General features: G+C 37.7%; 1 protein-coding gene and 1 pseudogene across 1 annotated transcript; both read left to right on the plus strand.

The window, feature by feature from the left end:
- Positions 1-8,948: 8,948 nt before the first annotated feature.
- LOC147358067 (olfactory receptor 51G1-like) lies at positions 8,949-9,913 on the plus strand (annotated as a pseudogene).
- An 11,376-nt stretch (positions 9,914-21,289) lies between these two features.
- Positions 21,290-22,379, plus strand: LOC147358068 (olfactory receptor 51L1-like). The gene has a single exon (XM_086338443.1). It carries the CDS (start codon positions 21,405-21,407, stop codon positions 22,362-22,364), a length of 960 nt encoding a protein of 319 aa, XP_086194569.1. The 5' UTR covers positions 21,290-21,404; the 3' UTR covers positions 22,365-22,379.
- Positions 22,380-27,246: the final 4,867 nt, after the last annotated feature.

Below are 27,246 nucleotides of genomic sequence, written 5' to 3' on the forward strand. Positions count from 1 at the left end.
GGAAATGGCAACCTACTCCAATAGTCTCGCCTGGGAAATCCTACTGTTCATGGCATAACAAAGAGTCAGACACAACCAAACAACTAACACTTTCCCTTTCAGGTGTCATCTAAGTCAGAGAAGAGTAATAACCGTTCTTGCATAAATACCTCACTTAGAAAGGGAACAGAATAATTTCCATTGGTTTACATAGTGATAAAGGGGTACTGGTTTGATAATTGCAAAATTTTAAGGGTTCCTTCCTGCTTACAAGCACAAGATGGCAGTGTCCCCTCATGTATGGATCTCAAATGACATAATAGCAAAGTTTGTTCCTTCTAGTTATTTTCCGATATAGTTGACATACATGCCTGCCTACTCAGTCGTGCCCAATTCTTTGCAACTTCATGGACTGTAGCCTGCCAGTCTCCTCTATCCATGACATTTCTCAGGCAAAAGTACTGGAGTGGGTTGTCATTCCCTTCTCCAGGTAATCTTCCCGACCCAGGGATTGAACCCTCATCTCCTGTGTCTCCTGCATTGGAAGCAGGTATTCTCTAGGACTGGCATAATCTCTAGGACCTACCCAATTTTATGTTTATTTTTTAGTTCTGTAGTCCCCTTGTTTTATTTTATAGTCTTAGTATTCATAGTTCTTTTATTCCACCAAGTATTTATTCAGTTGGAACCCTCCTGTCTCCCACTGTATATGTAAACTCAGCAGCCAGAAGAGGTAGGGTCAGGATTTCCTTTAATTTGTCCACTTTTGTCTCTGTTAGGTGTTCTGTTCTTGTGGAAAATCCTGCTGTCTCAACCTGAACACCATTGCCTGAACTTAAATCTAGAATATACTACATAAGTATCTGTGATTTGGGCATTTACTTACCTTTTCAATTTTATAGCTCCCTCAGAGCATTGATAGCATTGAAGACTTCACTTGTTAATCTGTGCTTTTAATTTTCAATTATACATTTTTCATTTAAATTTAAAAAAAATATTCCAGTTTCTTCCTGAATATTGAAATCATGGCAGATTCATTTTGATATTTGGCAAAACTAATACAATTATGTAAAATTTAAAAATAAAATAAAATTAAAAAAATAATATAAATTTATTTATTTTAATTGGAGGCTAATTACTTTACAATATTGCATTGGTTTTGCCATACATCAACATGAATCCGCCACGGGTGTACTCATGTTACCCATTCTGAACCCCCCCACTCACTTCCCTCCCCATACCATCCCTCTGGGTCATCCCAGTGCACCAGCCCTGAGCATTCTGCATCATGCGTCAAACCTGGACTGGCAATCCATTTCACATATGATAATATACATGTTTCAATGCCATTCTCCCAAATCATCCCACCCTCACCCTCTCCCAGAGAGTCCTAAAGACTGTTTTATACATCTTTGTCTCTTATGCTATCTAGCTTACAGGGTTATCATTCAGTTCAGTTCAGTCACTCAGTCGTGTCCAACCCTTTGTGACCACATGAATCGCAGCACACCAGGCCTCCCTGTCCATCACCATCTCCCAGAGTTCACTCAAACTCACGTCCATTGAGTCGGTGATGCCATCCAACCATCTCATCCTCTGTCGTCCCCTTCTCCTTCTGCCCCTAATCCCTCCCAGTATCAGAGTCTTTTCCAATGAGTCAACTCTTCGCATGAGGTGGCCAAAGTACTGGACTTTCAGCTTTAGCATCATTCCCTCCAAAGAAATCGAGGGCTGATCTCCTTCACAATGGGCTGGTTGGATCTCCTTGCAGTCCAAGGGACTCTCAAGAGTCTTCTCCAACACCACAGTTCAAAAGCATCAATTCTTCGGCGCTCAGCTTTCTTCACAGTCCAACTCGCACATCCATACAGGACTTCTGGGAAAACCATAGCCTTGAATAGATGGACCTTTGTTGGCAAAGTAATGTCTCTGCTTTTTAATATGGTATCCAGGCTGGTCATAACTTTCCTTCCAAGGAGTAAGCATCTTTTAATTTCATGGCTGCAATCACCATATGCACTGATTTTGGAGCCCCCAAAAATAAAGTATGACACTATTTCCACTGTTTCCCTAACTATTTGCCATGAAGTGATGGGACCAGATGCCATGATCTTCGTTTTCTGAATGTTGAGCTTTAAGCCACCTTTTTCACTCTCCTCTTTTACTTTCATCAAGAGGCTTTTTAGTTCCTCTTCACTTTCTGCCATAAGGGTAGTGTCATGTGCATATCTGAGGCTATTGATATTTCTCCCGGCAATCTTGATTTCATCGTGTGCTTCTTCCAGCCCAGCGTTTCTTATGATGTACTCTGCATAGAAGTTAAATAAGCATGGTGACAATATACAGCCTTGAAGTACTCCTGATGGTTATTGTTACCATCATTCTAAATTCCATATATATATACATTAGTATACTGTATTGGTGTTTTTCTTTCTGGCTTACTTCACTCTGTAAAATAGGCTCCAGTTTCATCCACTTCATTAGAACCACAGCTCTCTTATCCATTCGTCTGCTGTTGGACATCTAAGTTGCTTCCATGTCCTGGCTATTGTAAACAGTGCTGTGATGAACATTGGGGTACACGTGTCTCTTTCAATTCTGGTTTCCTCAGTGTGTATGCCCAGCAGTGGGATTTCTGGGTCATATGGCAGTTCTATTTTCAGTTTTTTAAGGAATCTCCACACTGTTCTCCCTAGTGGCTGTACTAGTTTGCATTCCCACCAACAGTGTAAGAGGGTTCCCTTTCCTCCACACCCTCTCCAGCATTGATTGCTTGTAGACTTTTGGATAGCAGCCATTCTGACTGGCGTGAAATGGTACCTTATTGCTGTTTTGATTTGCATTTCTCTGATAATGAGTGATGTTGAGCATATTTTCATGTGTTTGTTAGCCATCTGTATGTCCTCTTTGGAGAAATGTCTGTTTAGTTATTTGGCCCATTTTTTGATTGGGTGTTTATTTTTCTGGAATTGAGCTGCAAGAGTTGCTTGTACATTTTTGAGATTGTCAGTTGCTTCATTTGCTATTATTGTCTCCCATTCTGAAGGCTGTCTTTTCACCTTGCTTATAGTTTCCTTGTTGTGCAAAAGCTTTTAAGTTTAATTAGGTCTCATTTGTTTATTTTTGCTTTTATTTTCAATATTCTTGGAGGTGGGACATAGAGGATCCTGCTCTGATTTACATCAGAGAGTGTTTTGCCTATGTTCTCCTCTGGGAGTTTTATAGTTTCTGGTTTTTATTTAGATCTTTAATCCATTTTGAGTTTATTTTTGTGTATGATGTTAGAAAGTGTTCTAGTTTCATTCTTTTACAAGTGGTGGACCAGTTTTCCCAGCACCACTTGTTAAAGAGAGTGTCTTTTCTCCATTGTATATTCTTGCCTCCTTTGTCAAAGATGAGGTGTCCATAGGTGCATGGATTTATCTCTGGGCTTTCTATTTTGTTCCATTGATCTATATTTCTGTCTATGTGTAAGTCCCATAATGTCTTGATGTCTGTGGCTTTGTAGTAGAGCCTGAAGTCAGGCAGGTTGATTCCTCCAGTTCCATTCTTCTTTCTCAAGATTGCTTTTGCTATTTGAGTTTTTTTTTTTTTTTTTTTCCATACAAATTGTGAAATTATTTGTTCTAGCCCTGTGAAAAATACTGTTGGTAACTTGATAGGGATTGCATTGGATCTATAGATTGCTTTGGGTAGTATACTCATTTTCATTATATTGATTTTTCCAATCCATGAACATGGTATATTTCTCCATCTATTAGTGTCCTCTTTGATTTCTTTCACCAGTGTTTTATAGTTTTCTATATATAGGTCTTTTGTTTCTTTAGGTAGATATATTCCAAGTACTTTATTCTTTTCGTTGCAATGGTGAATGGAATTGTTTCCTTAATTTATCTTTCTATTTTCTCAATGTTAGTGTATAGGAACTCAAGGGAGTTCTGTGTATTGATTTTATATCCTGAAACTTTACTATATTCATTGATTAGCTCTAGTAATTTTCTGATGGAGTCTTTAGGGTTTTCTATGTAGAGGATCATGTCATCTGCAAACAGTGAGAGTTTTACTTCTTCTTTTCCAATTTGGATTCCTTTTATTTCCTTTTCTGCTCTGATTGCTGTGGCCAAAACTTCCAAAACTATGTTGAATAGTAGTGATGAGAGTGGGCACCCTTGTCTTGTCCCTGACTTTAGGGGAAATGCTTTCAAATTTTCACCATTGAGGATAATGTTTGCTGTGTGTTTGTCATATATAGCTTTTATTATGTTGAGGTATGTTCCTTCTATTCCTGCATTCTGGAGGGTTTTTATCATAAATAGATGTTGAATTTTGTCAAAGGCTTTCTCTGAATCTATTGAGATAATCATCTGGCTTTCATTTTTCAATTTGTTAATGTGGTATATTACATTGATTGATTTGTGGATAGTGAAGAATCCTTGCATCCCTGAGATAAAGCCCACTTGGTCATGGTGGGCTTTTTAATGTGTTGTTGGATTCTGATTGCTAGAATTTTGTTAAGGATTTTTTGCATCTATGTTCATCAGTGATATTGGCCTGTAGTTTTCCTTTTATGTGGCATCTTTGTCAGGTTTTGGTATTAGGGTGATGGTGGCCTCATAGAATGAGTTTGTAAGTTTACCTTCCTCTGCAATTTTCTGGAAGAGTTGGAGTAGGATAGGTGTTAGTTCTTCTCTAAATTTTTGGTAGAATTCAGCTGTGAAGCCATCTGAACCTGGGCTTTTGTTTTCTGGAAGATTTCTGATTACAGTTTCAATTTCCATGCTTGTGATTTAATTATTTTAAAGCCTATCTAAATTTTTTTTATTTTTGGATCCTCTATGTTTATCCTTGTATTATTATTATTTTTAATATTAATCTTATAACACATATACTTGTTTCTTTTTCTGCTTGGTTATGCTATGGCCAAATATTTTGTGTAAAAATAAACTAGAAATTATTTAAGTCTAGGATAATGTCATATGATATTATATAAGTTTGCAGAATATGTATACACTTCTGATAGATGGTTATTGGCACTGATAATCTCATATCTCTTTAATAAAATCAGAATTTGAGGTTATTTTCACCTATGTTAGTCTCTCTGAAAACTTATCTATTTGTGACTCACCCGTACATCTAGGGAAGATCCCATATGGTCTGCGTATTCTCTAGGACCTGGGTAATCTCTAGCACCTCTCCAGAACTAATATCTATTTTAGTTCTGAAGTCCCTTTATTTTATTGTGTAGTTTTAGTATTCATAGTTCTTTTTTTCCACCAAAGAGTTTTTCAGTTGGAACCCTCCAACCTCTCATTGTGTATCTAAACTCAGCAGCCATTAGAGGTAGAGTCAGAGTTTACTTGCATTTGTCCACTTGTTGCTCCCTTAGGCTTTCTCTGCTCCTGTGAAAATTCCTGCTGTCTCATCCTGAACAACATCCCTCCCTTAGGCTCACAGCTCCCTACTCCTTAATGTACCACTAGTGTCTGTGATTTCCTCAGGCTTCCAGAGACCAATAAAACCAGGAAAAATGATGAGCTTCTTTTATCACAGATGTATAAACTGGAAACATTCTATACTCCTTAGAAAACACTATTTCCAAATTGAGCACTTTAACTATGAGCAAGAAAGCAAAGTGGCGAAAGTTAATCAAGTGACAGAGAAACACAAGTGGCCTACAGATAGGAGTAAGTCGATTATGGGGGAGGAGGGCAGATCTGGGAGGGAAAAGCACTCTCAATTTCTCAGTGGAAAGAAGGGAAGAAACTGTGGGTCAAAAGTAAAAGATTGGCTTTGGATAGTTGGAGATAGAGAATTTGAATGAAGTGAAAAAATAGTGAATTTTGCAGGGAAAAAATATATCATGTGATGCAATAATATGAGATGAAATGTGTTTTGTTATTTTAAATACTTTGGAAAAGATTATTTGGATAGAGTGGTGAGGAAAGAAACTTGATTATACAAATTGAAGAAAGGAAAGAAGGCCTGCAGTTTAGTGAACAGGAGTGGCAACGAGGTCAGAAGTAGTAAAATGTGTAAGAGGCAATCTAGGGGATTTGAGAATGAGAGCACAAAGATGGACAGGGAAGGGAGCAAGGGAAAAATCACGTGTATAATCCACCTCTCTTTTTCCATACACAGGGAAAAAGGAGTTTATAAGTACTGAAATGGCTTCCCTTTCATTCAGAGATCAGTAGGTCATTTAACATATTTTAAACACAGAAATGAACTAACTTGTTTATGTCTTTAAAAATTCACTGCTCTAAGGAGATTTGGTTTGAGGGGAATGACACAAAAGTGGAAAGTATTAGATGAGATAAGTGGCTAATAAAATAGTTTAGAAGAGAAATCATGACAGTGGTAAACAGCAAAAGTGAATAAGTTAAAATATTTTGCACATCAAAACAAGAAGACATGTTAGTGGATTTGAATAACAAAGGACAATGCATGTTGATCTTATATAAATATTTAGTGGTTTAAAAAAGATAATAAATACACAAATCATTTTAAGATTCTAAAAGTTCTGTTAGATAATAGACCTGAATATTTTTCATGAATAAAACTTAAGGAATTGAATAATAGTGTCTGTTTTTCTTAAGCTATGAAAAGATCTGTGTTAATAAGAGAGATCTCTACTCATGAAATTAAAAGACACTTGTTCCTTGGAAGAAAAGTGATGACCAAACTAGACAGCATATCAAAAACAAGAGACATTACTTTGCCAACAAAGGTCTATCTAGCCAAAGTTGTGTTTTTTTCCAGTAGTCATATATGTAAGTGAGAGTTGGACTATAAAGAAAGCTGAGCACCAAAGAATTGATGCTTTTGAACTGCGGTGTTGGAGAAGACTCTTCAGAGTCCCTTGGACAGCAAGGAGATCCAACCAGTCCATCCTAAAGGAGATCATCCTGAGTATCCATTGGAAGGACTAATGCTGAAGCTGAAACTCCAATACATTGGCCTCCTGATGTGAAGAACTTACTCTTTGGAAAAGACCCTGATGCTGGGAAAGATTGAAGGCAGGAGGAGAAGGGGACGACAGAGCATGAGATGGTCAGATGGCATCACCAATTCAATGGACATGAGTTTGAGTAGGCTCCAGAAGTTGGTGATGGACAGGGAAGCCTGACACACTGCAGTCCATGAGGTCACAAAGAGTCGGACGCGATTGAATGACTGAACTGAACTACTCATGAAAGAGTCATTGAATCATGCAGAAAAAAGCCCAGATGATTAAATTTCAGGGGATTTGGTAATATGCCTAAGATGCTATATGGCTGTTGTGACAGACAGCCTGGCAGTAAACATATAGACTAGTTAAGTACTGATGTGTTTAAATGTCTAAGGGAACTGATTTTTTGTTGTTGTTGTTTATTTTAATATCATTGTGGCATTAGGAATAGCACATGCTGTAAGGCATATGACTGAATCTTCAAACATTGACCAAGCTAGTCACATAACTGCAGCAACCATGTAGATGGGTTAGCCACTGTCCTGGGAAATCACCATCCACATGAGCAGAACCCTAAAACTGATATCCATTAAAGCTATTATTGTACTTATGGAGTATTGGGCAAACCATTCGAGTCTCTAAGCCTCCACTTACATATCTATAATATTTCTTTCTGTTCACATCACTGAGATACTTTATGGTACAAATATGATTACCAAAATGTAAAAATTCAAAATGAAGGGGGACTGTGGCAAGCATCTTTATAAATAATTTAATTGTCTATACAATATTGTGGGGCAAGGCTTGTTATCTTTTTCAATGAGGTACATAAAACAATGAGCAGAGGAGCAAAACAAAAACATCAAGAGAATGAACTATGTTATTGCAATTATAGTGGACCACTGAATCGCAGTCTGTGGGTGAATTAATTTCATTCTAATATCTAGGGATGATGAGACTGTGATGGTTGATATTTTTCTTATAGTTTTCAGAGATGGCCAAAGACCATGTCCATAGATGGCAACATCAGAAAACTTGTGAATTCCAGTGACAATAAAAGGGATCGATCAACAAACTGACATAACTCTCATATCAATTATTATCAGTGGAACAAATAATGGAAATTCACTTAAATAAAACTCTTGCTTCATTGCAGGGTATTACTGTTAGTCTTTGCAACCCAATGGACTGTACCTCTGTCCATGGAATTCTCCAGGCAAGAATACTGGAGTGGTTGCCATTCCGTTCTCCAAGGGATTTTCCTGACATCCTGACCCAGGGATTGAACCAGGATCTCCTACACTGCAGGCAGATACGTTACCACCTGAGTGATCATTTCAGGGTAAGTACATAAAGAAACCTTGGTGGAGAATATGAAAGAAACCAAATTCCAAATACTCTAGACTGTAAATTGCTGCTGCTGCTGCTAAGTCGCTTCAGTCATGTCCGACTCTGTGCCACCCCATAGGTGACAGCCCACCAGGCTCCCCCATCCCTGAGATTCTCCAGGCAAGAACACTGGAGTGGGTTGCCATTTCCTTCTCCAATGCCTGAAAGTGAAAAGTGAAAGTGAAGTCACTCAGTCGCGTCCGACCCTCAGTGACACTGTGGACTGCACACTTCCAGGCTCCTCTGTCCATGGGATTTTCCAGGCAAGAGTCCTGGAGTGGGGTGCCATTGCCTTCTCTGAGACTGTAAATTAGGTCAATCCTATTTACCCTTGATGATTTTGGATCTGATTCCCATTTAAACCAGTTTGAGGGCCAGTCTGTGTGCCTCTTTCAACTACGCACACTTGCTGGACAGTTCATATCTTATAATGTTACTTGATTATTCCTGTGGGCTTTATCTATTGGTTAAAATAAATCCATGCATTCATTGCTTTAACTTTTTCTGTCATACATTATAAAATGTTTCCACCTAGTATCCTTGTCAGAGAAAATGAATGCTTTAGGGTTGTGTTATTCCTTTTAGGAGTTCACATTTTTGTGGTAGAAAAATGGCTCCGTGCGACAGTCTCATGACAAGCTGTAATTCAAGTATTGAACAGTTGGCTTCATTCTACCTCTCTGGGATTCCTGGCTGCGAGGATGTTCAATACTTTATTTCCATCCCCTTTTGTGTGTTCTATCTGATTGGAATAGTGGGCAACTGTACAGTTCTTCACATCATCCACACTGACAAGAGTCTCCATGAGCCCATGTACTACTTCCTGGCCATGCTGTCCCTCACAGACATGGGCATGTCCATCTCCACCCTGCCCACAGTACTGAGAACCTTCTTTGATGCTAAGGTTTGATGCTAAGGAGATTGAGATGAGTACTTGTGAAGCCCAGATGCATTTTATTCACACTTTTTCTCTAATGGAATAAGTTGTGCTCCTAGCCATGGCTTTCGACCGCTATGTTGCCATCTTCGATCCTTTGAGGTATTCCAGCAAACTTACCCCACAACACATTGTCTACATAGGGGTCTTCATCATAATCAGATGCTCCACTGTCCTCCCTGTTGTTCTTGTTCATATCCCCACATTTTCTTTCTGTCACTCCCATGTTCTCTCCCACTCCTTCTGCTAACATCAAGATGTCATCCAATTGGCCTGTTCTGACATCTCATTCAATGTTTTGTATAGCTTGTTTGTTGTTGCATTTTATTGGGGTGTAGATTCTCTAGGAATCTTTTTATCTTGCTCTCATCCTCTGCTCTGTGTTGCACATTGCATCCCAGGGAGGGAAACTCAAAGCCCAGAGTACATGTGTCTCCCATATTTGTGCTGTGCTCATTCTATATGTGCCAATGATAGGGTTGTCCTTAGTGCATCGTTTTGTAAAATATTCCTCTCCCATTATTCATATTACCATGGCAGATATTTACCTGTTAGTTCCACTAGTTCTCAACCCAATTATTTATAGCATCAAGAAAAAACAGATTCGCCAAGGCTTCCTGCTGCTGCTGCTGCTGCTAAGTCGCTTCAGTCGTGTCTGACTCTGTTTGACCCCATAGATGGCAGCCCACCAGGCTCCCCCGTCCCTGGGATTCTCTAGGCAAGAACACAAGAGTGGGTTGCCTTTTCCTTCTCCAATGCATGAAAGTGAAAAGTGAAAGTGAAGTCGCTCAGTCATGTCCAACCATCAGCTACCCCATGGACTGCAGCCTTCCAGGCTCCTCCATCCATGGAATTTTCCAGGCAAGAGTATTGGAGTGGGGTGCCATTGCCTTCTCCGAAGGCTTCTTAGGGATATTATTATCCAAAACAATCAGGTTTGCTCACACTTAGAAGATATATGATCCCCTTTCAACCTTTACATTCATTTTCTTCATCCTGAAGATAACCTGTCAGAAATTCTTAGACACATTTTGTACTTATAGTTCCATGATAGTCAATAATTTCTACATGTCACCTCAAGAAAAATAATTGTACTTATTTCTATCAGTACTTCCTTGCTTTATATCATCTCAAAATCTTTGTGTCAGGAGATTTAGTAAGAGGGAATTTATTTCATTCGGCTATTTTATGGTGATATTTTCCATTTAGATTTTAAGATAAAATCAAGTTTCCATGTTAAAACTAAGATAGACAAGTTAACTATTCAAAGGAAAAAGAGATAATATAGAGTAGAGTAGGTGTTGATAGCTAGGTACATTTTGTTTCCATTGAGGCAAATTAGACTTCATTCTCCATATTTTAATTCACATAATAATCAAATGAATGTTTTATTTTAGAGATGGGATAAATGAAAATATTGCATTTATCTCCTTTACATCTACTTAAATGATTGTCAGAAAAAAAGCTAGACAGTAAATGCATATACATACTTTTCATCAGTGGAGAAAACTCACAAGACAAATACAGACTTCACACAAAAGGGACTCTCTACTCATGAAATGGGGTAGAAAAAAAGTAAAAATCCTTTGGTTAATGTACACTTCTATTAAGTCTAATACCATCTGATCTGCCTCTTGAGAAATTTGTATACAGGTCAGGAAGCAACAGTTAGAACTGGACATGGAACAACAGACTGGTTCCAAATAGGAAAAGGAGTACATCAAGGCTGTATATTGTCACCCTGCTTATTTAATTATATGAAGAGTACATCACGAGAAACGCTGGACTGGAAGAAACACAAGCTGGAATCAAGATTGTGGGGAGAAATATCAATAACCTCAGATATGCAGATGACACCACCCTTATGGCAGAAAGGGAAGAGGAACTGAAAAGCCTCATGATGAAAGTGAAAGAGGAGAGTGAAAAAGTTGGCTTAAAGCTCAACATTCAGAAAACGAAGATCAGGGCATCTGGTCCCATCACTTCATGGGAAATAGATGGGGAAACAGTGGAAACCGTATCAGATTTTATTTTTGGGGGGCTCCAAAATCACTGCAGATGGTGACGGCAGCGATGAAATTAAAAGATGCTTACTCCTTGGAAGGAAAGTTATGACCAACCTAGATAGCATATTCAAAAGCAGAGACATTACTTTGCCAACAAAGGTTCGTCTAGTCAAGGCTATGGTTTTTCCTGTGGTCATGTATGGATGTGAGAGTTGGACTGTGAAGAAGGCCGAGCGCCAAAGAATTGATGCTTTTGAACTGTGGTGTTGGAGAAGACTCTTGAGAGTCCCTTGGACTGCAAGGAGATCCAACCAGTCCATCCTGAAGGAGATCGTCCCTGGGATTTCTTTGGAAGGAATGATGTTAAAGCTGAAAGTCCAGTACTTTGGCCACCTCACGTGAAGAGTTGACTCATTGGAAAAGACTCTGATGCTGGGAGGGATTGGGGGCAGGAGGAGAAGGGGATGACAGAGGATGAGATGGCTGGATGGCCATCAATGACTCAATGGACGTGAGTCTGAGTGAACTCCGGGAGTTGGTGATGGACAGGGAGGCCTGGAGTGCTGCGATTCATGGGGTCGCAAAGAGTCAGGCACGACTGAGTGACTGACTGAACTGAACATGTGCAGACTGGTTCCAAATAAGAAAAGGAGTACATCAAGGCTGTATATTGTCGCCCTGCTTATTTAACTTATATGTAGAGTACATCACGATAAACACTGGGCTGGAGGAAGCACAAACTGGAATCAAGATTGACGAGAGAAATATCAGTAACCTCAGATATGCAGATGACACCACCCTTATGGCAGAAAGTGAAGAAGAACTAAAGAGCCTCTTGATGAAAGTCAAAGATGAGAGTGAAAATGGTGGCCTGAAGCTCAACATTCAGAAAACTAAGATCGTGGCATCTGGTCCCATCACTTCATGGGAAATAGATGGGGAAACGGTGGAAACAGTGTCAGACTTTATTTTGGGGGGGCTCCAAAACCACTGCAATCATATGGTGATTGCAACCATGAAATTAAAAAATGCTTACTCCTTGGAAGGAATGTTATGACCAACCTAGACAGCATATTAAAAAGCAGAGACATTACTTTGTCATCAAAGTTCAGTCTAACTTAAGCCTATGGTTTTTCCAGTAGTCATGTATAGATATGAAAGTTGGAATATAAAGAAAGCTGAGCACAGAAGAATTGATGCTTTTGAATTGTGGTGTTGGAGAAGAGTCTTGAGAGTCCCTCGGCCTGCAAGGAGATCCAACCAGTCCATTCTAAAGAAATCAGTCTTGGGTGTTCATTGGAAGGACTGATGTTGAAGCTAAAACTCCAGTACTTTGGCCCCCTGATGTGAAGAGCTGACTCATTGGAAAATACCCTGATGCTGGGAAAGATTGAGGGCAGGAGGAGAAAGGGACGACAGAGCATGAAATGGTTGGATGGCATCACCAACTCGATAGACATGGGTTTGGGTGGACTCTGGGCATTGGTGATGGACAGGGAGGCTTGGCGTGCTGTGGTTCATGGGGTTGCAAAGAGTCGGACACAACTGAGCAACTGAACTGAACTGAACTAACATTTGCAGAACCTTGAACAAAAATAAAGCAAGAAAGATTCCCTCCAGATCACCATTAATTGTAACTGCCCACCACCCTTTGCTGTCTCTCACAATTCCCTAGAAAATAAGAAGAAAGACATTTTCAACAGCTAAGCTTAAAGTACACATTTTAATGAAAGAATCAAAATGGATCCAGACAATTGGAGAATTTTAAAGAGAATGCTAACTAATAATTTTTGTACAAACACTATTTTAAATCACCCCAACACCCCTGCTTTGTTAAATTATGGAAAGCAAAAATAATAATTAAATATTTTATGCAAGGGTATGGCTGGAATATTCATTGGAAGAACTGATGCTGAAGCTGTAGCTCCAATACTTTTGGCCACCTGATGCAAAAAAACTGACTCATTAGAATAGACCCTCATGCTGGGAAAAATTGAAGATAGGAGGAGAAGGGGGTGACAAAAGATGACATGGTTGGATGGCATCACCAACTCAATGGACATGAGTTTGAGCAAATTCCAAGAGATAGTGAAGGCCAGGGAAGCCTGCAGCCCATGGGGTCAAAAAGAGTCGAACACAACTGTGAGACTGAACAACAATGGCTAGATAATTGAAAAGCAAAAAAATACAGAAAGTAACTTTAAAAATCAAACTATACAGAACCATAGTTTTCAAAAATTCTTTTAAAAAGTAACGTAAACTCAGGAAGAAGAATTACAATAGACAACAAACTCTGCAGTTCCAAATGAATTGAAGACAGAAAAAATTCTGCCAAAATATACCTTAAAATTAAATCAGATAAGAAGACAGATTTTTTTTTATCAAAATGAATCACTGAACACTGGAGAATACCAAAAAGAATTTTTTAAAAGTGCTATTAAGGTTTACAAATGATGGTAGCATTATTTCTTCATCCTAACTATGTGCAGGCTGAGCTCCAGGGCAAACCTGTCATATTTTCTTTGCCTATTAAGGAATTTGTTTAACATCCCTTTCTAAAAGAGTCTTCTTTTCTCCTTCATATCTAGGCTTACTTGCACTCTGTCCTCTACTTACTCTTCATTAGTCACAGTTTTTTCTCCTTGTTATATGTAGAAAAACTAAATATGCAAAGATTTACCTGAAGCTTTCTCTCTTACACTTGGGAAACTGATGTTCTTGAGTTGAATCCCCCCCCATTTTGGAAGAAAAAGCAATTTTTGGTCTGATTAACCAAGAAATGAACATTAAGCTTCTTATTAAAAAATGATAATTGCACATATTAAATCTTGACTATATAAGAAGCTTGTGGATAGTCATGATGATAAACCAGAGACAGAGATAAAAATTGACAGAAGGTGTACAAATATATATAAGGTAGAAATTTCTCCTTTATATTAATTAAGGTTCTATTAGGGGAAGAAACAGAGAAGGCAATGGCAGCCCACTCCAGTACTCTTGCCTGGAAAATCCCATGGACAGAGGAGCCTGGTAGGCTGCAGTCCGTGTGGTCGCTAGGAGTCAGACATGACTGAACGACTTCACTTTCACTTTTCACTTTCATGCATTGGAGAAGGAAATGGCAACCCACTCCAGTGTTCTTGCCTGGAGAATCGCAGGGACGGGGAGCCTGGTGGGCTGCCGTCTATGGGGTCACACAGAGTCGGACATGACTGAAGCGACTTAGCAGCAGCAGCAGGGGAAGAAAAGTCATTCTCAAACTGCATAAAGGCTTTGATAAAGGCATCAGGGGGTTATTGAAAATATGTGTGCAGGATTTATGAAAACCAAAAAGAAATATTTATTTGTATGTCTTATAAATATATAGATGATGTATGTATTATAGTATTACAGAAGGTAATTTGCTGCCAACACTAGTCCTAAAGTGTCAAGAAAAAAGAAAGGTATTTACCAAAATATGGAAGGGACAGGAAGGATATAGAGAAGGACACTCAGCATGAGTTTTCCCTTTCTGTAGAGAGATGCAGCCACCATGAGGAAGCCACAGTGAGGGTTGGTGTGGAATCAAGGGAGTAAACCCTCCAGCTGTATGTTTTTCTGTATTCCTGTTTTGCACCATTTCCATTGTTGATCAAATCAAACCAGAAGTCAGAGGGCAAAGTGGCTTGTTGAGGCAGCTCACTGTGGTGAGGAGACAGAACATAGCAGATCTGGAAAAGAGCTTAAGGATGCCCTTCTTCCTGTAGTCAGAGCAACCAGTCTTCCTTTCATAGTTGTATCTACTCTTGGGTTTTGTGGTCTAGGTAGTGCTCTCTATATACTTGTTAATGTGAACATTTGTCCATTACCTTCTCATCATCAGAATGAATCATCCATAATGGAGCTTACATCTAGGTTGCCAAAGAATTCAGCAATGAGAGGTTGAAATTGTTTATTTCCCTCTATTTTATACATGAGAAATATATAGACCTCATGATAAAGTAATATGGTTGCACCAACTAATAATCCTCTGAATTTGGGATCTTTGATCATATCAAGCTTAGATGATGTCAAAGTGATTTAAGTTCATATTTAAAAAGTAAGTATAGGAAAAGTATAAGGCATCTGGTGCCAATGAAATCAGGTAAATTCAAATTGTTTTCTGGTAATTTAAAAAAGAGCTGTGTTAATTTGGAGTTGCAAAGGGTTTCTAGTGATGCCAGTATTTTCATGGACTATTAGTAGATGGTGAATTTCTTAATAAGTAATTTTTCATTATGAAAGCTATTGCTTCTATTGACATAATTACTTCTATTTTCAATTCCTGAGAGAGTCAGTTCTCAATGGGTATCTTAAATACTGGAAGATTACTGGCTTAGTGCAATCTACAATATCTTAGTTGAGTGAATCAGTGACAGTGTTAAGACTTATAATTAAACCAATATTACCAGTCTCAAGACCAGAATTGCAAAGATTAAAAGTAGAACACATTTTTAAAAGAGTTCGTGTACTAAGCATTTAAAAGTCAGTATTGTTGGTGGACACAGTTTTATTCACCCTGAGTAGTCCACATGCCAACCCTGCTGCATGGTATAATTACCAATAGACATTTAGAAGTCAATATTGTTGACAGACATAGGAAACCTTATTCATTGAGTGAAAGCTTCTCTTCATAGTCTGATCCAATGTATATAATCTATTCAGCAGGAAGAGCTCAATGACACAGTGAAGTCAGTACCACTCCAGAGAATCAAGATTTGAGTGATCACATTGACTTTATTGTTTATGATCTTTCAAATACACTTTATTTTTTATTGTAATTTTAAGAGTACAGCAAAATTGAGTGGAAGTTAATAGACATTTCTCACATATTTTGTATTGTAATAGTTTTGAGGGAGGTGACTCACATAAGTGTTTCATTTTTATCTAGTATTGGTAACAGAACTGAACTAGAGTCATTCCCAGCCTTTAAGTTGTAGATTCTATGTCCCTCAACAGTTTAAGTCCTTAATAAGTTCTTCTCATTGGCTACTCCATAGCTAACATTCTTTATCACATGCATGCGTGCCTGTCAGTGACTCATTTTATCCGACTCTTTGTGACTCTATGTGCTGTAGCCCTCCAGGCTCCTCTGTCCATGGAATTTTCCAGGCAAGAATACAAGTGGGTTGTCGTTTCCTACTCCAGGGGATCTCTCCAACCCAAAAATCAAACCTGCATCTCCTGTATTGGCCAGTGGATTCTTTACCACTGAGCCACCTGGGAAGCCCAACATCTTTATTAGCCAGCCATATTCTGGATACAAGCTACTATTTCATCACATGTTGCACTACCACATTTGTTCCAGATATTGAGGTGATCAATATTTGAGACTCTCTATAACCTTCATGTTTCTTTGCCTGTAGCTCAAATGGTAAAGAATCTGCCTGCAATGTATGATACCAGGATTCTATTCCTGGGTTGGGAAGTTCCTCTGGAGAAGAGAATGGCAATCTACTTCAGTATTCTTGCCTATAGAATTCCATGGCCAGAGAAGCCTGGCAGGCTACAGTCCCAGGGATCACAAAGAGTCAGACACGACTGAGCAAGTGAACTGCACTGATAATGCAGCTTGGGAATGCAAAGGCAAGAAGGCTATGTGTGTGTTAGTTGTTCAGTCATGTCCAACTCTGCATCCCCATGGACTGTGCACATCAGGCTTCCCTGACCATCAGCAACTCCTGGAACTTGCTCAAATTCATGTCCATCGAGTTGGCAATGGCATCAAGCCATCTCATTCTCTACCATCCCTTTCTCCTCCTGCCTTCAATCTTTCCTATCATAGAGTCTTTTCCAATGAGTCAGTTTTTCACATCAGGTGGCCAAAGTATTGGAGCTTCAGCTTCAGCATCAATTCTTCCAATGAATATTCAGGACTGATTTAGGGAATGGAAAACAGAGGATTTGGAAAAGGGCCAAAAACTACAAGGGTGGCATAAACAGGGTTACAGGTGCAGTCTTGAATTTCTCATGGGGACTCACATCCTTAAGGACTGGAGGAAGACTTATTAACTCATCTTTCTTTCCTTGAGAATTAGATCAGTCACTCATGACAAGAGCAACTGTATCATTAGGTGAGGATTGGGAGAAGTAAAACTGAGAGGTAATAGGAAAATACAGAGGGGGCTTGAGAGATCAAAGAGAGCCAGGCAGACACCCAAAGTGTGAGAAGAAGGACCAGGGGAATGGTTTGAGAAGGAAGAGGTTCTCAGGTTATTAGAGTGCATACTTTCTCCAGATCTTTATTGTCCATACCCATAGACAGAGGATTCAAGCCAGACATAGGTTTTTCAGATAGAACTTGCCTGAGTCTGAGTGAACTCCCGGAGTTGGTGATGGACAGGGAGGCCTGGCGTGCTGCGATTCATGGGGTTGCAAAGAGTCAAACACGACTGAACTGAACTGAATATACCCTAGACTTTCATGGCAAGTAGTCCCCTGTCTGTCCGTGCACATGACTGTTTACACAGCGTAAAGGAATATTACCAGACATAACAGAAGACGAATCCAGAATAAGAGTGGGATTACAGCAGATAACATTTCAGGTCCCTTCTAATACCATGTATCAGTGATTTTTAACATGATATTAACTATTAATTAAAAACTTTAAATTAAAAAAAAGTTTTTAATTAAGAACTTCCCTGGTGGCTCAGACAGTAAAGTGTCTGCCTACAATGCAGGAGACCCAGGTTCTATCCCTGGGTCAGGAAGATCCTCTGGAGAAGGAAATGGCAACCGACTCCAGTACTCTTGCCTGGAAAATCCCATGGACAGAGGAGCGTGGTAGGCTACAGTCCATGGGGTCGCAAAGAGTCGGACATGACTAAGCAACTTCACTCACTCTATTAATTATTTTCTAAACCTCAAAACTTACAGATTTTTAAATTTATTACCTAACTCCACTGACCTCCTTCTCTGGGGATGTGAAAGATACCAAAAGCTATGTGAATGAATTTGAAATTGCAGTATCAGGACAAAGAGGTTTTTGATTGTCACATCAAATGGGAGCTAAAACATGGGGGCTGTGAAATAATAGATGGACCAGATACTAATGAATATGGAAAGTAATGAATATTTATGTTGTGGTAACAGAATGCTAATGTGACTGCTCATATTCCAGTTCACTGAAGATTCCAGTTCACCCAGGGTCCAGGTCACTGAAGTCCTCAAAATCTCATTCTTACTCTTGGTGAGATTTCTCATTCTATTTTGGACTCTTCTTACAACCCCCCAGTATTGGCACTGATTAAAATGAAATGTATATATGTAGTTTCATCATGATGATCAGAGGAATTTCTGGGTAGAAAAAAATACTATGGAGCAATTCATATTTCTTGCTATACTGAAATTTTAGTGGAGGAAAAGATTAAACTGATACAGTTCATTTTCTACTTCTCAGAGCATCTGGGTCACTTGTAAGACGGCTACTCATGGTGTTTCCTCTAGAGGAGAGTAATTAATAGTCTCCCCTTGTCTTCCTCCTCTCATTATACTTCAATTGTTGTTGCTGTTATTGTTATCATCATCATTGTTGATGTCATCATCATTGTTCTCATTTTCATCACTATCATCATCACAGAAAAGGCTCTGTACCAAGTATTTCACACACAATATCTCCTTCACCTTAGCATATCCCATCAAACTATTAGTATCTTCAGTTTACAGAAGAGGCAACTTTGGTACAGAGGAAAAAGAGTCATTTTGTCTAAATTAAAATGAGTAAGCTTTGAAACCAGAATATAACTTAAGTTAATGTGATTGCAGAACCAGAGAAACAGACTCTACATAAGGGAGATGTTAGATCTCTGTCTCTTTAAAACCTCAGAAAAAAGTCAGTGATATGATGAAAGATGACCTCTAGATCAGGTATCTTCCAGTTTTCAATGAAACTTCATGTTTACTACTTCATGTCAAAGGGAGAGAACATTTATAAAAGAACAAAAAATGGTCTGAATTGACTAAGCAGTGAGATAAAAACCAGATTTTAAAATTTTGATTATAGAATAGAAATTGGAAAAGAATCAACAAAGAGAAGGGATAATATTGGAAAATCTGAGCATTGAAAGTAATAACCAGTGCAATTTTAGACAGGAAGGTGAGGAGATAGACAGGAATTTGAGAAGTTAAATAGCAGGACCATAAGAAATGTCGGTTCATACAGTAAGTGGGTAGAACTTAAGTGTAATATGAACAGTCAGGAAGATTGAATTTGTTTCTAGAATTTACTTATCTGATGTCTTGATTATGGATCTTGCATTTCTTAGAAAATTATTAAACAATTTGGGGAATATCTTCTGTAATCAAGGGTATTTACATGGAACTAGAGGAGACTGAGGGGATTTCATTTCCCAGAACATCAAAGAAGACTTTCCAAGACAGAAGATGCTGATTTATTAGTTTACAGTGGAAGGTAATTTGTCCCATAGACTTTAAATTCTTAAACCAATATTTTGGTGAGCATGGAGGCTGGGCAGTTGATGAGCAAGTGGGTTTTGAGAAGTGGCTCACCTTTCTTAATACAGAGATTTCTTTCTTGACCACAGAAGAAATCCTGGAATCTAGTGGGGGAAGATATATTTTCTCATTTGAGCATAAAAGTTTTGGTGTGAAGGTCAGATGCCAGTAGGCACTTTTTTGTGCATTTTACTTTTGTTGTTGTTGTTGTTTTCTCTTATTTTTGATTTGATGGATAAGTTTCCAATCTCTCAACAATCCCTATAACTATTGTTTTGTAATTTTTTACAGGAAAAAAAACTAGTCTCTAAATGATTAATCAGTTCTGTAACATAAGAGGAAGAATGTTCAGAATCTTTTAAATCAGATTCAAAATCAATTATAGTTTGCTTAACATTCCATATATTATATATTTTATAATTAAAAGTTTTAAAATCCACATATTCTTCTAAATCATCTTAACCTGTATTTACCTCAGGGGGATGCTCATCCCAGAACATATTGATGTTAGAGTTGACTCTATGTAGATATAATCCCTAGGTGGCACTAGTGATAAAGAATCCATCGGCCAATGCAGAAGACTTAAGAGAGGTGGGTTCTATATCTGGGTAAAGAAGATCCCCTGGGCAGGAAATGACAACTGTCTCCAGTATTCTTGCCTGGAAAATCCCATGGACAGAGGAGCCTGCCTGGTCCCAGTCCATAGGGCCTCAAAAAGTTGGACCTGACTAAAGCCAGTTAGCATGCATATGTGGATACCATCCCTGGGGTATCAATCATGTGGTCAAACTTATGTATAGTAAGAATAAGAACCATCCTGACCAAATCTTGCCTGAATACTGTAATGATGCCTTGCATATTCAAGTATTGCTGAAAAATCTATCAAGCTCAGATGAAGACATTTATAAAAGCCATTGTCTCTGTCTCTCTCTTTAGTCTTTAAGTCATGTCCGACTCTTGTGACCCCATGGACTGTAGCCTGCCAGGCTCCTCTGTCCGCAGGATTCTCCAGGCAAGAATACTGGAGTGTTGTAGAAAGTCAATTTTTTTTTTTTTTTTACACAGCTAAAATAGCACCAGTAGACTTCCCTCATGGCTCAGATGGTAAAGAATCTGTCTGCTATGTGGGGGACTTGGGTTTGATCCCTGGGTTGGAAAGATCCCTTTTGGCATGGTAACCCACTCTATTATTCTTGCCTGGAGAATCCCTGTGGATAGAGGAGCCTGGAGGGCTACAGTCCATGCAGTCCCAGAGTCAGATATAACTGAGCGCCTAAGCACAGCATAGCACATAAGACCAGTAACTCTGGCCAAGATTGTTCTAAAGAAAAGTATAAAATTAATAATATAATCTACAATGGTTTTGTATGTGCTGCTCTGGGGGCAGTGTCTTTAGAAGGAAATTGTGTATATTTAGACAGCTTGTTAATAGTTCTTCATCTGAGGAGAAGGGAAAGTCCTTATAGTTATAAAACTGAATGTTTTCTGTAATTGATGACACTCAGCAGTGAAATAAATAAAAACAAAGCAAAACTGTGAGGGTGAATCTAGGAGAGATTATAGGACAGACTGAAGTTTTGTTTTGTTTTTGTGACACAGGTGGTGATCTTATCATTTGTTCCCCCTCTGAAGTGTGATTGTGAATTGGTATTGTGGTTTAACAGTAAGCCCTATGGAAACTGCAAACTCCAGCAATATCCTGGCCTCCACCTTCTATCTCACAGGTATCCCTGGATATGAGGAATCTCATCACTGGATTTCCATCCCATTCTGTCTCCTCTACCTTATTGGAATCATGGGTAACTGTACTATCCTACATGTTGTCTGGACAGACCCCAGGCTCCATGAGCCCATGTACTACTTCTTGGCCATGCTTTCTCTCACTGACATGGGCATGTCCTTGCCCACAGTGATATCACTCTTCAGGGTGCTGTGGTCCATTTCCAGGGAGATCCAGTTCAATACCTGTGTAGTCCAAATGTTTTTCATTCACACTTTCTCCTTCACTGAATCATCTGTGCTCTTGGCCATGGCCCTTGACCGATATGTGGCCATCTGCCACCCACTAAGATATGCCACCATTCTCACTCCTACACTTATCACTAAAATTGGAATTGTAGCCCTGCTTAGAAGTGCCTTTGCCATGATTCCACTTCTAGCCCGGCTGGCTTTCTTTCCCTTCTGCCACTCTCACGTCCTTTCTCATTCTTACTGTCTACATCAGGACATGATCCGCCTTGCTTGTGCTGACACTAAGTTTAATGTTATTTATGGGTTAGTTCTGATCACTTTGCTGTGGGGAATGGACTCTCTGGGTATTTTTGTGTCTTATGTTTTCATCCTTCACTCAGTATTAAAAATTTCATCTCAGGAGGGGAGATTTAAGGCCCTCAACACATGTGCATCCCACATCTGTGCTGTACTTATTCTTTATGTGCCTATGATTGGGCTCTCTATTGTCCATCGTTTTGCTAAACACTCATCCCCCCTCACCCACATCTTCATGGCTCATATCTACCTGCTAGTTCCACCTGTGCTCAACCCAGTCATCTATAGTGTGAAGACCAAGAAGATCCGCCAAGGAATTCTCCACCTGCTTTTCCCCCTAAGAATCAGTTCTTCTGTGATGTAGACATGTCCTCAAGTCAATGATGGCATCAACCTTAAGTGTGAAAATACATAGTGAATGTCTACACTCCATGTTGGCACCAGAGTTACCAATAAAAGATTACTTTATAAAGAGAAATAGAACTGACTGTTGATCTAAAGGAGAGAATTGATGTCCACTGGAATTATAAAGCCTGACTTGGCATGTGCTTCATAAACCTCCTTTAAGTATGAAATTGTTGGAGTGAAGTTTTGGAAATCATTTCCATCTGTTGTCTCTCATTTCTAATCCTAACCATGATTCAAGGTTACCCATCCATGACATTTTCCCTGAGTAGTCTAAATCTTTTTTTTTTTTTGCTTCTTGACATACTGTATTTGCCCACAATTATTATATTACCTTTCTCATAAGTGTGTTTATAAATCTGCTGAAGTTTCCTATATTAAAGATTGAAAAAATCATATGTTGATATAAGAGCTTATTACAGCTCACAGCATTTTATCTATCTTCATGGTGCATTAGTAGCATATTTTAAAATTTTATACACATGTTCAGTCTTTTCTGAGGAAATTTAGTTTCACCAGGAATAGAAACAGTCAACCTTCATAGTCTGTTTGTTTTTACTTAATTTTCAGAAATAATTTTAATCTTTCAGAAAGCTGCAACTCAGAACCTTTTGAAATCCCTGAGATAATGTCTTGTGAAGTCAGGGTTTATAATCCATTGGATTAAATGTATCTAAGAATAATTTAGGATATAATATTCAAATGTAAAAATTCTAAGTCACTAAAGTATAACCACTTACATTTGTGATAGCAAGAAACAAAATATAAAGCTTTTTATCCAGGACTCTTAGCATACAAACTCTTTTCATATAACTCAAATGATCTAGTTTCATGTATGCATAGAGTTGTATAAAAAACTGATACTTCTCATTGAAATTTCTTAATTCACATGTCTACACTTTTTCAAAGACAAGCAAATTAAGCAGGAAAAAAAGATTTAAGAATGCTTTATAACTTTCAGTATGTATATTGGTTTTAATAATAAGTAATATGTTTTCTCAGATCTTACTCTATCTACTGTAGGAACTGTGTCTCATACAGCTTGCTACTTGTGAGAATGAACACTAGGTTGGTTAAATTATGCACTTAATAATTATTGAATACATAATTGATTAATAAATGAATCAATCATTGGATATAGAAGAACTAGTTGTTTTGCATTTTTAAAAAAGTCTTGGAGAGAAAGATTTCACCTGTCATGAGCCTACATTTCATATAACAAAAGAGGTATTATTAACTTAAAATTATATTTCAAATGTCAAGCATGTGACAGACATCTTCACATGACTTATTTCTTTTGCCTAGTTTAAATGCAATTTCTAATTACCCTTCTCCTTCAGCATATTCACTTTGACCAAAGGGATATCAAGTAAAAATAAAGCAAGATATATGAACATCAGACTTAGTTAATATTTCCTGAAGTAGATAAGAAAAATAAAATTAATAGAAATAAATTTTAGAAGAAAATGTGAACATTATCATCTGCTGTATGTCATATAAATAGCATTTAACTATAGCCATTCTATAAAACATTCAAATTTAAAATATATTTTTAGTGTCTGCTTGCTGAACACACCTATTATAATGCTTCTGCTCCAAAAAATGAAAAAAAAATTATCGTTTTTTTGGCTAACAGAAATATATTTAAACTATTGAATGTTAGACTTTTCATTTCACTCACAAAGAAAAATATACAAATGAATATCTAAATAATGCAAGCCAACTTTTGACTTTACGTATTATTATCCTCTAATGTTTCTTAAGATGTATTATGAGTTACATTATATTCATAAAGTATACATTACTAAAAGCATTCAGAAAACACATAGTCTCAAAATTAAGATAACTCTTCCAGCGAAATATAGTCAGTGAAGACATGAGTGATTGAATAAACAAATGAATGAATAGCATTTTTTATTATGCTATGATCGCAAGTTTGTATAATGAATTGAGAAAAGAAATACTATTTTGTTTTTAAAAATTTAATGAAAGCTGAAATCCCAGCAAATAGATAGTGCTATTGAAAGAGGAAGGCCTCTTGTTTTTCCATAAATTCACAATAATATGATCTAAGCATCTATCTTATTTGTACATGGGTTTATAAATTGAGGCACTCTTACTCATATTGCAATATATAGTAATGTTGAGTTGTTAAGTTGTATCTGACTCTTTGTGACCCCATGGACTACAGCACGCCAGGCCTTCGTGTTCCTCACCATCTCCCGGAGTTTGCCCAAGTTCATGTCCATTGAAAAGGTAGAAACATCCAACCATCTCATCCTCTGCTGTCCTTTTCTCCTTCTGATTTCAATCATTCCTAGCATCAGGGTCCTTTCCAATGAGTTGGCTGTTAAATCAGGTGGCCAATGTATTGGAGCTTCAGCTTCAGCATCAGTCCTTCCAATGAGTTATTCAGGGTTGATTTCCCTTAGGATAGACTGATTTGATCTCCTTTCTGCCCAAGAGACTCTCAAGAATCTTCTCCAGCACCAAATTTGAAAAGATCAATTCTTCAGTGTTCAGTCTTCTTTAAGGTCCAACTCTTACATCCATACATGACTACTGGAAAAACTATGGCTTTGATTATATGGACCTTTGTTGGCAAAGTGATGTCTTTGCTTTTTATCGTTTGATAAAGTCATGAATATTTATTTGCCTTCTAAAAGCATTCTCTGCCTACCTGAAGAATCTATAAGATATCTAGAAGGCCAAATAATAATTTATCATTGTGTTCCAATCTCCTATCATTAGGCAAACATGCAATGATATTGTTTTCATTGTGTCAAATGTTAGTCTTTGAACTATGCATTGATCATCTTTATGCTGCAGAAAGCCCTTTGTAGCAAAACATGATAGCAAGCAAAAAATCAGAGCAGAGCATGTCAGTATCCAGTTTACCATCTAAGTATTTAGCTTTTTTTTCTATATAAAATGTTGCTGCAAAATATTTAATTAGCATTCTTAGTCATTCACTCATTCAACTGAATAAATATTAAAACATAATTTCCTTCAAAAAAAAAAACAAACCTATAACATGGATAAGTATGTGATTACACGGAATACCTAGAAACAGCCATATATATTTATAAAAAGAATTATAAATATTTTCAAGACAGTCAAAATGCTTCAAGCATTTGACCATGTATATATTTCTATTATGTTCATGATGCACTTTTTTACTGTTTGATGCCGGAGAAATATTTTAGCTCCTGTATAAATCAAGAGATGAATATTTTCTAGTGGAGATAAGGAGTTACTTTGCAGTAATTATGTTATGAGAGTTCATAGATGATAAAGTTTGTCCTAGTACAATGGAATGCAACTAGCAAGAATATTTAGTGTAGGAAGAGCTAAACTAGGACAATTGCATGTGCTAAATATAAACACGCCACATGAATCCAGTGAACAGAATCCAGACCACTTATCATACTTTCCTTTTCTTCAGAATTGCCCTGACACAATTTCATCCCCATTAAATTAGAATAAGGGATATAATTGTTTGGTCCAGGTTGAATAATCTGACCCAATATATTGAAATTATGCATCTTATCCAACAGTTATTGTAGCTAAGACCAGATAGTGTCACCAGATTCAATAAAGAGGTCATCCATTCCTGCTGGTGAGGTCTTATAGAAGGCTGACTTTAATCCTACCTGAGATATAGATATTCAAATTATCCTTAGCTGTCATGACATCCACAGAATGTTACCATGAAATATCCTGCTTTTTGTTTTCTTTATCTAACCAAAGGTAATTTCTATTGTTTGTCACCAAAAGAATCTTTAATACACTAAGGTATTGAAAGAGATAAGAAATTCATATTTTGTGGAAGCAAAAGGAAAGTTTTTTGATAGGAAAGGAAATGAAATATTTAAATTGTAGGTCATATATACTGCATAAGGTATATTGGGGGTTTGTTACATAAAATCATTAGCATTTTTATTAAGATACTTATCCATTCAAGAAATGTTTATTAATTATGTGTATATTCTGGGCCCTGTGGATGTTATGGTAAGAATAGAATCAAAAAAAATTCGTGAATATATAGAGTTTACATTTTGTCCTATCCATAGCAAATTGAAGTAGAAAAGACATTATTTGTTATCCAAAGGATATTTACATGTATGTAGCTACAGTGGCACGTTACCTTAATATGTTCAGATAATTCTTTGTGGTACTTGAGCAATACCTTGTTAGCTTCCTTTTTACCCAATATTAGGAAAATAACATTTAGAAATACAAATTTTTAAAGATTTATTCATTGCATAGATGTTGCAGGAGTAAATCTGTCCAGATTTATTTAGGTAAATAAATATTTATTTATTTAGTTTGATCAGCCTCTTCATTTTTAGGAGAGGAGATTGGGGTACAGAAATATTAATGTTTTACTAATACATTAGTGGTTAAGCCAGGGATAGAGCTGTGTTTTTGAGAATCTTTTGAGTATATGTCCCATTTCTAATTCTCATCCTCTTCATATGTAAAATTAGATACTTTAATTCAATTATCAAAAGCAGATGTATATTTGGGGGGAGGTTTTCGCTTAAAAAGTGCCCCCCAAATTAAAAAAAAGTTAAAGAAAAACCTGGTGTGGCTCAAGATTTATTTGTTTCTCTCTCTCTTTTTTTTTTCTTACTTTGAATATTGCAACTTAATCATGGCTATGTACTTGTCATGACTGGGGCAGCGGGGTTACTAGCAGAGGCTAACTGCAGTTAAACTACACAAATTGGAAGTAAATTGCCACACATTTACTTTGAAGTGTACAAAACTCCCTGTATAGCACAGGGAGCTCTGCTCAGTATCATGCAACAACCTCAATGGGAAAAGAATTTCAAAAA

The sequence above is a fragment of the Bos grunniens genome, chromosome 15 (assembly GCF_055505025.1).
Source record: "Bos grunniens cultivar Pamir isolate PY7600 chromosome 15, Bosgru_T2T1.0, whole genome shotgun sequence".
NCBI lineage: Eukaryota > Metazoa > Chordata > Mammalia > Artiodactyla > Bovidae > Bos > Bos grunniens.